General features: G+C 39.6%; 1 protein-coding gene across 6 annotated transcripts in view; it reads left to right on the top strand.

Moving 5' to 3' along the window:
* ELP3 (elongator acetyltransferase complex subunit 3) overlaps positions 1-11,989 on the top strand; it is a 108,245-nt gene that overhangs the window by 47,301 nt on the left and 48,955 nt on the right. For all 6 annotated transcript variants that reach the window (XM_011944568.1, XM_011944572.1, XM_011944569.1 and 3 more), the window contains one exon: positions 1,272-1,465. In XM_011944568.1, coding sequence (XP_011799958.1) covers positions 1,272-1,465 — 194 coding nt within the window. The remainder of the gene's footprint in view (positions 1-1,271; positions 1,466-11,989) is intronic.

Below are 11,989 nucleotides of genomic sequence, written 5' to 3'. Positions count from 1 at the left end.
ATCTCCTGACCTCGTGATCCGCCCGTCTCGGCCTCCCAAAGTGCTGGGATTACAGGCTTGGGCCACCGCGCCCGGCCAAGACCTGATGATTCTTTAAAATACAAATGTTATAGGAAAATCACACAATTACAGAAGAAGATCTCTGAAACTAAGTAGTACATAAAGAATACAGCATTTAAGAACATGACAGATGTCAATGAGAGATGGAAAGGTCTATCGTTACATTTCTTTGTAAAGCAAGTTTAACAATGAAGAGCTTTGTAAGAGTAATGTGGCAAAGATAAAAAGGATTTTTTCCAGTTTACAAGATAGAGCCCTGCCAGCTGAGTAGAGACTCCTGCCAAGGTGGGAGTGAGAGGGGACTGTGTGAGTCCACTTTCATTTCTCCAAAATATATTATGCAAAACAAGATTAGAACAAATTATCATTGCCAAGTCATGGAAAGGAGAATGCCTGGTGTCTCATTGCTACATCCCAAAATAAAGAAAGAAAGCAGCCAGCTGGGGTGACACAGTATAAGAAATGACTGTGGCAAAAGTAGATGAGTTAGATGTATTGCTCAGTGTCCGGATAACAAATGGATGACGTGTAGCCCAGGATACGAATGGTGCCAGTTGGCTTAGGCACAAAGTAGTCATATTCAGGGATCAGCAAACTTTCCTCTAAAGGACCCTATAGTAAACATTTTAAATTTTGTAAGCCAGATGATCTCTGTCACAACTTTTGAAATGTTTAAACAATTAAGTATATTCCATTATTAAAGGAAGATATACTCTAGACGTGAAGGCACACATTGAATAGACTGTCATGTGGTGATAAGAAAGAGGTAATACTGGATTCAATGGGATTTTTTTTTTTTAAGTGGGACAGCTAGTATTTGAAGGTCAGAAGGGCCTCTCTGAAGAAGTGGTGTTCAAACTGAGACCTGAAGATTCGCTAGATAAAGAAAAATTGGTGAATTTTCCAGGCAAAGGAAATTGCCTTTGCAGGGCTGGAAAGGCAAGATGGTGAGGGGTGGCATGAGATGAGATTGTGCAGGAAACAGGCTGGAATGGTGAGGGCCTGGTGCAGTCCAGCACATACTTGCTTTGCCCCAGTGAGGCTACAGAAACAAGGAGTTTCCATTCTGTCTTATGCCCTACCTGGTCAGAAGCAAAGGCTGCCCCAGGGCCTACAGGGTGTGCCAGAGAAGCTGTCCAAGGGTTGAGATTTCACCCTGGGTGATCTCTGCATAACTAATGGAGAAGTCATTTTCTGTTCTCTATTCACAGGAGTTTTTTGAGAACCCTGCTTTTCGTCCCGATGGTCTGAAACTCTATCCTACCCTGGTGATTCGTGGGACTGGGCTTTATGAGCTTTGGAAATCAGGAAGATATAAGAGTTACTCTCCTAGTGACCTGGTCGAACTGGTGGCTCGGATCCTAGCCCTCGTGCCTCCATGGACTCGAGTGTACCGAGTGCAGAGGTAGTGTGTTATCTTTTATTCCTAAAATAGTTGGTGACTAGTCTGTTCACCATTTCTCATGGAAATAGTCTGATTTCATATTAAGGGTTTTGGATTTTTTAATGGAAATAAGGTAACTGGAATGCTATCTGTAAATAGAGAGGGATGGAAATCATAGCATGTCTAAGCCACTTTGCCAATATCATATTTATTTATCTACCCATTCATTCATGAGCCTGGAGATGGAGCCATGACGGTCAGTAGGCATGGTGCTTGCTTCCGAGCAGCTTATGGTCTAGTTCAGTGTTTCCTCTTCCAGGTCTGCTTCCGTCTAGATGCAGTAATGGATGTGAGCATAAGAAGTGTGGTCATATGTGCAATCTCTGTTCTAGAGCCTCTGAAAGAAAAAGAGTAGCAACAATCACTCTTTACAGATATTAATTAACAATCACTCTTTACAGATTTACAGATAGAGGAAAGGTGACATATTTCTGATGGCATAAAGAAAATAAAATAATCTGAACTGCCTTCTTCCTAGGAAAGAGAAAGTAAGATCTCATTTACGATCAGAAACCTTATTTGCCTATTTATACATACATACATACGTACATACTAGAAACATAACGTAACTTCACAGAAAAATTTTAGAAGCCGTAAAATTTTCTGTGTACCTACAATCCTAACAAAGCCGATTCCCACACACACGTTCCCACCACCCTGCCAAAAGCTACCCAGGCTCCAGTATTACAAATGCAAGGCCAGAAGGAGACTGCAAATGCATTACAATCAGCTGCTAGAGCAGGACTCCACTGAGCACAGAAACTGTGTGACTGATCATGTAAAGCAATGAACACTGGAAACAAGCAGAATTAACTACTTAAGGAAAATTATCAAGGATATAAAGTAACGGACTTACTTGAAGGTCAAAGGACATTTACATGATACTTCTGCTGCATACTGATTTCTCACAGTTTAAAATCATTGGCCAAACTCCAGGATCTAAATTGCCTATATGATCTTTATTTTTAAAAATACACCTAAGAATACTAAGGAGATTTTAATAGAAAAATCAACTGTTGAAATTGCTTGCGTGGCCCTTCCCCTTGTTGTTCAACCCTTCTGAAGCAATTCAGTCCAAAAGACATTAGGTGGCACAGAGCAGTGTAGGTGTCCACCTGCAGGAGGCAGGGAGCCACAGCAGTCCAGAGCAGGGTGAGAAGGTCACTCGTTCACATGCAGGAGGCAGAGGCGTGGTGCAGGCTGTTGAAGTCAGAATGTGACGAAAAGGGCATTCATTCCCACCAAGGGCAGATCTGGTACAGGATGTCAGAGCTGTACATCCTCTAGGGGTGGGTTGGGGGTATATGCAGAAGAGGAGACAGCAAGAAAAGGCCAGTTACTTACGGGGAGTTAATCTATTCGGCAGATATATTAATGATAATGGGTGCTGGGTTTTTTTGTTACCTTAGAAGTCAATTACAAATGTTGAAAAAGGAGAAAATTACTGTGAGCATTGTGGTGTTTTGGAATAGGAGATATTGGTGTGAACTCATAGTTTCCAACGTTTAGGTAGATGTAGAAATAAGTGTAAATGTAATGAATAACAACACAGTCAGCCCTCCATATCCTCTGATTCTGCATTCTTCATATTCAACCAACTGCAGATGGAAAATACTCAGAAAAAACAGTGAGTGGTTGTTGCATCTGTACTGAACATGTACAGATTTTTTTTCTTGTCATTACTCCCTAAACAATACAGTATAACAACTAGTGATAGTACTTACAGTGTATTAGATATTATCAATAAGTAATCTAGAGGCCAGGCACAGTGGCTCACACCTGCAATCCCAGCATTTTGGGAGGCCAAGATGGGTGGATTACCTGAGGTCAAGAGTTCGAGACCAGCCTGGCCAAGATGGTGAAACCCTGTCTCTACTAAAAATACAAAAATTAGCCGGGCGTGGTGGCAGGTGCCTGTAATCCCAGCTACTCAGGTGGCTGAGGCAGGAGAATCACTTGAACTCGGGAGGTGGAGGTTGCAATGAGCAGAGATCACGCCATTGCACTCCAACCTGGGTGACAAGAGTGAAACTCCATCTCAAAAAAAAGTAATCTAGAGGTGATTTAAAGTATACAGGAGGATGTGCATAGGTTATATGCAAATACTACACCATTTTATATGAGGGACTTGAGCATCCATGGATTTTGGTATCTTTGGGAGTCCTAGAACCAATCTCCTTTGGATACTGAGGGACAACTGTAAATATTTGTGTGTGTGTGTGTGTGTGTGTGTGTATAGCAGTGAGTGCACCTAGTTTCGAGTGAGCACAGCTGATTTCCAGATCTTTGTCTCTAAATGCTCTCCATTACTAAAAGGAGCATCTTGTGCCAAAAAGTAAGGAAGTGTTCAAAGAAGAAAGGGGAAGCTGGCTTAAAGGGCTCCCATTGGCCAAATCTGGGACAATTTGAGCATCAAAATAAATATTGATACTAGCAGATTGTAACCAGCTGAATAAAATAGGAATCTACACATTTATACTGATATGCATAATTAATAAATTGTAAGTGTAATTCAGAAACATAGTATTTGCAGTCAGTCTTCATCATTCTCAGATTCCTTATTTGCAAATTTTCCTACTCACTAAAATTCATTTGTGACTCGAATCCAATACTGGCATTTTCACAGTCATTCTTGGGCATGCTTGGCAGTGAAAAATTTGAGTTGCCCAGCATGTCACCAGCTGAGGTCAAACAGATGGCGCTCTGCCTTCTCGTTTCAGCGCTCACACTGAGAGCCAGTGTCCTTTTTGCAGTCTGTTTCATGCCATGTTTTTCAAAGTTTTATGCAGTTTGTTGAGGATTCACCGTTTAGTGTGGCCCCCAAGCATAGTACTGAAGTGCTGGCTGTTGCTCCTGAGTGCAGGAAGGCCATGACGTGCCTTCTGGAGCCTTCTGGAGAGAATACATGTTATGTAAGCTTTGTTCAGGCATGAGTGATGTGCTGTTGGCCATGAGTTCAGTGTTCATGAATCAACAATATATATAAGTTGTGTTTAAACAGAAACACACATACAACAAGGTTATATATTAATGAGTCGACAAAAATATTGTGACCAGGACCTCACAGGAACCTAACCTGGTATTTTCCCTAGGAGCAATTGCTCAGTGTTCAATTGCAAAGTGTGTTGGTGACACTTTGTAGAATGTAACTACTTACTGCCTGCTAACAGAACTAGAACCGAGTACCAACTGTACATAGTTTGAGAGTATCTGCCCCACCATACTTAACAATTACAGAGTGAAAGAGAATAACCTAATAGTGGGAAAACCTGGCAGCTGATCAAAGTGAACATTATCAGTAATAGGACAAATCGCAATTCTGGGCCGCCTGATAGAGGGTATGAGAACATAGCATCACTTCTCTGTTACTCAGCCAGAACTTCACGATCTGAATCCAATAGTCAGGAAATGTTAGACAAAACAAAATTGAGGAACATTCTAAAACATAACTGGCCCGTAATCTTCAAAAGTATCAGGATCCAGAAAAGAGTTCCAACTTGAAGGAGACTATGCAGACATGACAATTAAATACAAGATTCTGAACTGGGTCCTTTGTAAAAGACTTTATTGGGACACTGGTGAAACTCAAATGAGGTCTAGGATTAGACACTAGTGAAGTATCCATGTTAACTTCTTCATTTTGATGGTTCTTTTGTGGTTATGTAAGAGAATATCCTTGTAGGAAATATTTAAAGTAGTCTCAGGGCGTTGGGACATCTTATTTGCAAATTAACTTTCAAATAGTTCAGGAAAATAATTATTTGTACTGCACTTGGGACTTTTTATGTAACTTTGTGATTGTTTCAAAATCTAAATTAATACAATAGACAACAAAGATGCAGTAAGTAGCATTCACAGAGACAAAAGAAAAAGATGATTTGCATGTGTTATAACTGACTCAAGCAACCAGAGAGCAGTAAAGATGCGGCTTCTCAGCCGCAGAGCATGGCAACAGATAGCACAAAATAGTTAGCAATTTCACATCCAGAAATACCGAAAGTAACAAGGCATGGATCTCACAGGCAATCAGATGAAGAATTTGCATTTTCTCCCTTCATTTTCAGCTTAAATTTCTTTCTGCTGTAACCAGTGAGTCAAAAGCAGCAGAGACATTGCTATAGCATTAAAAGCTTAATTTTATAGACTTTTAAGTACCACTATGGGACATTATCCTGGCCTACCAACAACTGAGAAAATAAGGACTTGAAGAAAACGAGGGCAGCAGATATAGTCTCTATAGGAAAAATGTAAAGGAGTGATGACAGGAAGAGTGGAGAACACTTATATGATAAAACCAAAAGGTCATATGATAAGAAAGCCATGACATTATTAATAAGCAACATATGAGGCCTGTTAGGGAAACCTGGCTGTTCTCAGTTCTTCTGATATGACACTTCTCCTAGGGAGAATTGGCCCATAGGAGAGTCCACAAGCTCTGATTTCAGGAGGCCCAACTGTCACATATATTCCTCTATCAATACACCACTTACGGAGCTTGTGAGTGAGGAGTGGCACAGGTGGATTGTAGGCTTACGATTTCGAAGTGACACTCTTACTTCACACATAGGTGGGTGGATTAAAATGTAATGGAATAATGTAAAACGAGAGGCAGTAGCGCAGTCTCTTTCAAAATGCGGAATTAGTAACATCCTCAATGAGTCTGAGGACAGTTTATTGTTTGAAGATAGTGGTGACTCAGCTCCTAACATAGTAATGCCATTGGTGAAGAGAGTCATCCAGAGTCTAGCTGTGATGTCAGGTTTTTATGCTTTAGGACTGATAATGTAGTTAACTGTGAATATGATCATTTGCTAGATTTTTTTAGTACAAAGACTAATATCTTCATAGTATTTTCCATTTTGTTTTATTCTTATTTGTTATGTAGTTTTGGTGCTTTTGATATGTAACTATGATATTTGTTGTTAAACATGTTTCTGTTAGAATTCATTTTTTTTAATGTAGCTTACTGTGAACTGAGGTTCAATAAAGCATTTACTTTTTTGTAAGCATGGGGAGAATTCCTTGAGATGCATTATGTTACTTTATGTTTTGCATTGAGTGTTTACTAAACTATTACTGTGACTGCCTGCATAAGAACTCATTCATATTTATTATATTTTGCTACTTCCTTTTTACCCATTTTTATCTCCACATTTTCTTTGTATATACCACACTGAAAAATGATTCAGATTTATTTTGTATTGCAACTTGCTTTTTATTCTCAACAGCCATTGAAACCACTGGAATTTTAGACTAGGCTTATGCAGTGCTGAGGTAGCATATGAGATTTCATGTTCTAGTCAATGTATTATGTCTTGTGTTTCTGCTGTGTACCACCACTCCATGATCTCATACACTTCTCTTTTGATCATGTGATTTTATACTCCCCCCCACCAACAGTCTGTAGAATATTACTAATTATCCAGATCTTATGTTTCTTCCTGATTTCTAGCCATAAAATATTCTATTTACATGAGCAAAATAATGTTTTCTCTGTAGAACTAAACCACTTTCAATATATGTATTAATAACAAGTTAACATTATTTTTCCAGAAATTTCCTTACAAAGTTAGAGTGCATCGTTACGTATCAGTATATTTTATACACTGGCAAATTTGCCGTTGGCACTTTCGTGTTCCATTTCTTAAGGATTTAGAATAATCTTCATGGTTATAAACTTAATGGCAGAATAGTACTCTGCAATGTTAATTTGTATTTTTCAGTAAACTGTTCGCCTTGTTAGACATTTAGGTTCTTCCAGGTTTCTTTGATTTCTTCTTCCTTTTTTAAATGTAATTATCCTGGCCTCCACTACAGCTAAAATTCATGTACATAGAATTTTCTACTGCTGTTGAAGTAATCTCTTAGAGTAGTATAATCTGGGCGAAGGATTTCCCGTGGTAAAGGATCTAAGCATTTTTTCATTATTATTATACTTCTTAAATCCTTTCTGGAACAAGGGGAAAATAAATAAATGTTACAGCTTTTGCTATGAATATTGATATGGCTTTCCAAAGGGATTATACCAGTTTAGAGTAAACATTTACTGGTTTTATCACAACCTCTACAGAATTGGGTGCTTTGTAGTATTTTTATTTTATTTAATTAAGGGTATTAATTTGCATTTTGCTAGTTTCCCTTGTAACTGGTTATTATTTGTGTTTCTTCTTACATCAGTTGTCTGTTTATATTTAATTTGCCAGTCATGAAATTTGGATTATAAATATTGTCTTTTTATTGAGAAAGCTCAAAAAAGTTCATAAATGTTGCCTCATTTTGAATTCTTTCCTCTCACCCAGACGAATGGGAGACCAGGAAACCAAGAGGCCACATTCATGTTCCTATAGGACACTTAGCACATAACAACAGTCTAATAGCTGTGTTCTAGTAAAACAGCTTCATATCTTTATTCGAAAACCTTTAATTCAGCCAGCACAGTGGCTCACGTGTATAATCCCAGCACTTTGGGAGGCCATGGCAGGTAGATTGCTTGAACCTAGGAGTTCAAGACCAGCCTGGGAAACATGGTGAAACCCCCATCTCTACCAAAAAATAAAAACACTTTAAAAATTAGCCAGGCAAAGTGGCACATGCCTATAGTCCCAGCTACTCAGGGGTCTGAGGTGGGAGAATCACTTGAGCCTGGGAGGTCGAGGCTGCAGTAAGATGTAATTGCCCCATTGCACTCCAGCCTAGGCAACAGAGTAAGATCCTGTCTCCAAAAAAAAAAAAAAAAAAACCTGAAATTCCATTTCGAAGTGTTTTAAATTTTATATTCAGATTTAACTAGAATTTGCTATGTCTGGACTTTTAGAAAGTAACTTGTATCAGGCTGGGCGCAGTGGCTCACACCTGTCTTCCCAACACTCTGGGAGGCTGAGGTGGGCAGATCACCTGAGGTCAGGAGTTCAAGACCAGCCTGGCCAACATGGTAAAACCCTGTCTCTACTAAAAATACAAAAAAATTAGCCGAGCATGGTGGTGGGCACCTATAATCCCAGCTACTTGGGAGGCTGAGGCAGGAGAATTGCCTGAACCTGGGAGGTGGAGGTTGCAGCGAGCTGAGACCGTGCCACTGCACTCAGCCTGGGTGACAGAGCGAGACTCCATCTCAAAAAAGAAAAGAAAAAATTAAAAAAGAAACTTGTATCAAAAGCTAGATAGTAAAATTTTGATATAAAAGTGCTCAGAAACATGTTAATTGCTAACTTAGACATTATAACCAAATGTGTATGAGAAGGCTAAGTGTTTATACAGCATCAAGTGGCTGAGAAACTTTCTGATTTTGGAAGAGAGATTCATGGGGATTTTACTTAGCAGTGTTTTTTTTCTAGCTTCAGCCTTAAAGTTTTAGAGCAATTCTGAGACTGTAGAAAATTGGTGTTGGTCTAAGACTGCAGTTAAGCACCCTGACTCAACATGTTTAATTTGATATTAGTGATGTCTTGCTAGGAAGAAACCACTGGCAAAGGAGAAAAGTCTCCCAGGATATTTAGTTCAGATGATTTTTAATAATTATAGATTATTATTTTTGTTTTAAACCATAGTAAAGGAAAATCATTTGTGTCTTTCTGTTCTGTGCCTTTAGAAAATATGCCTAGCCTCTATGGAGGTTCACCTAGTGGCAGCTTCCACCAATTACAGGCAACACACTGTTGACTGGTGAAGCTGAACTTACAAGGTTTATGTGGAGAAGGAACTTTTTTTTTTTATTCTGAGATGGAGTCTAACCCTTGTCACCCAGGCTGGAGTGCAGTGGCGCAATCTCAGCTCACTGCAACCTCCGCCTCACAGGTTCAAGCGATCCTCCTGCCTCAGCCTCTTGAGTAGCTGGGATTACAGGCTGCCATCACCGTGCCCGGCTAATTTTTGTACTTTTAGTAGACACAGGGTTTCGCCATGTTGGCCAGGCTGGTTTCAAACTCCTGACCTCAGGTGATCCGCCTGCCTCGGCCTCCCAAAATGCTGGGATTACAGGCGTGAGCCACCACGCCCAGCCAAGAAGGAACTCTTTTTAGGCAGGTATCAGAAGGGAGAATGGAGGAAAGGAAGATAATTTAAGTGAGAACACAATGTTTCACACTTTTAAAATTGTACTGTATTTTACTGATAGATTACTTGATGTTTTTAATTGGTTATTTTCCCCACCCTTCCCTACCCATTACCTTTTTTTAAAAAAAACTATTTATACTTTTTAGTTTTATGGCAGTTGAGTCAGTAACATCTTCCAGGGGGTTTTTATGAAGCAGCATCCTAATAGAAGATTCTGTTCTAGCCCTGAAGGGTGCAGTCAATGATTAAATGTAAAATTCTGTCCAGACACATGATGAAGCCACATTAAACTGTTGCTGCCCTCAGGCTATTTGACAGCTGTCTGCTGATGTGATATTTAAATCATGATGAAACAGTAGAATAGGAATACCAATTCACAAGCTAAACATGTTTCTGAAATATGAGCAACTGCAGACAAAAAAAAGGCCTAGATATCACTTGAAAGGTTTTTGATGAGCAAATTGCAAATATCGGCACCTCTAATCTTGAAATCTTACCTGTTGAAATAGAACAGTGAATATTTTTGTATGTAATCAGTCTTCAGGCCAAGAAAGTGGAACTCGATTGAATCAAATTGGAGAAACCTAAAAATAATTTTAACTCCTACCTAGATGAATGTAGCAAGCTCAGATGGTCAGTAATCTCATCTAGGTTTTCAACTCCTAGAAGACTGTAACAATGCCTGCTTATATAGTCCAGATTGCTCACTGCAGTACTCTGTCGATTGAACATGCTCAGCATACATAGAATTATCTCTTTTCATTTTCAGTGAAAAAGACTTTGTCACTGAAACTGGCAATTACCACATTTCTGTTCCTTAATAAGGAAAAACTTCCATCTGGTATACTCCCAGCACGATACTACCAAAGACCATTGAATCCATGTTGCATTCTCGTAGTGGCAGACGTAAATTTAAGGACATTTGTGAATTGTCAGCATCAGCATAAATGCCTGCGTTACCAGGTCCTCACTGACTTGTGCTCTCTGGTAATCAGGGCCAGCTTCAAGGATATGTGACCCATGCAGTCTCCTAGGGTCTTGCACTTGGCTTAATGCTCTGCTCTCACCGTCTTGAAATTATTAATAATTTTTTTCACAAGGACTCTTGTGCTCTCATTTTGCACTGGGCCCCACAGATTGTGTAGCAGCCTCCTGGGTCTTTTTATCATGCACTTCTGCCTACCAACACTATAGTAAAACCTTCCCTAGATAGTTTACGTCTATTGAAATTTTAATGTCTTTTAAAAGTACCAGTTTGTTATTAAAAGTATTTGTAGAGATCATCTCCCCTTGCCTTCCCATCTCCCCTTCTCACTGCCTGTGGAGACAGTGCCCCCGAAGTATGGCCAGAAGCATGTCTGGCACCTGACTGATGCAGAGGTAAGGGGAGGGAGTGCAGAGATGGCAGCTGCAGTTTTTGGGAGATTAGTTACATTGAGCAAAGAAGTTACTTGATTTAGCAAACGGGTAGATGTCCTAAAGATAAGGAGAGGCAGTTTTTTCACTCCCTGAAGGGATTTACAAACATTTAAAAGGTGAAAACTGAAAAGAACACCAAGGTACCATGTTAGTATTGGAATTATCAGTATGAACTTACGGGTTTAAAAATGTATTATATATACATATATATATGTATAGTTATAGCATGTATGTCTATATATATAAATATCTGTGTGTGTGTGTGTATGTGTGTATGCATGCATATATTTCTTAGTAGTGTATACTGAGAGGTTCTAGAGGCAATGACACCCCAGCAGTAATGAACACAGTGAGTTCCAAGATCATAGTTTCTTTTTTTTTTTTTTTAATTATACTTTAAGTTCTAGGGTACATGTGCACAACGTGCAGGTCTGTTACATATGTATACTTGTGCCATGTTGGTGTGCTGCACTCATCAACTCATCAGCACCCATCAACTCGTCATTTACATCAGGTATAACTCCCAATGCCATACCTTCCCCCTTCCCTCTCCCCATAATAGGCCCCGGTGTGTGATGTTCCCCTTCCAGAGTCCAAGTGATCTCATTGTTCAATTCCCACCTATCCACCTATGATTGAGAACATGCGGTGTTTGGTTTTCTGGTCTTGCGTTAGTTTGCTGAGAATGATGGTTTCCAGCTGCATCCATGTCCCTACAAAGGACACGAACTCATCCCTTTTTATGGCTGCATAGTATTCCATGGTGTGTATGTGCCACATTTTCTTCATCCAGTCTGTCACTGATGGACATTTGGGTTGATTTCAAGTCTTTGCTATTGTGAATAGTGCCGCAATAAACATACGTGTGCATGTGTCTATATAGCAGCATGATTTATAATCCTTTGGGTATATACCCAGTAATGGGATGGCTGGGTCATATGGTATTTCTAGTTCTAGATCCTTGAGGAATTGCCATACTGTTTTCCACAATGGTTGAACCAGTTTACAGTCCCA

The sequence above is a fragment of the Colobus angolensis genome, unplaced genomic scaffold (genome assembly GCF_000951035.1).
Source record: "Colobus angolensis palliatus isolate OR3802 unplaced genomic scaffold, Cang.pa_1.0 Scaffold233, whole genome shotgun sequence".
NCBI lineage: Eukaryota > Metazoa > Chordata > Mammalia > Primates > Cercopithecidae > Colobus > Colobus angolensis.
Note: the sequence above shows the minus strand (reverse complement) of the source record. Positions and strands in the feature narration are given on the sequence as shown.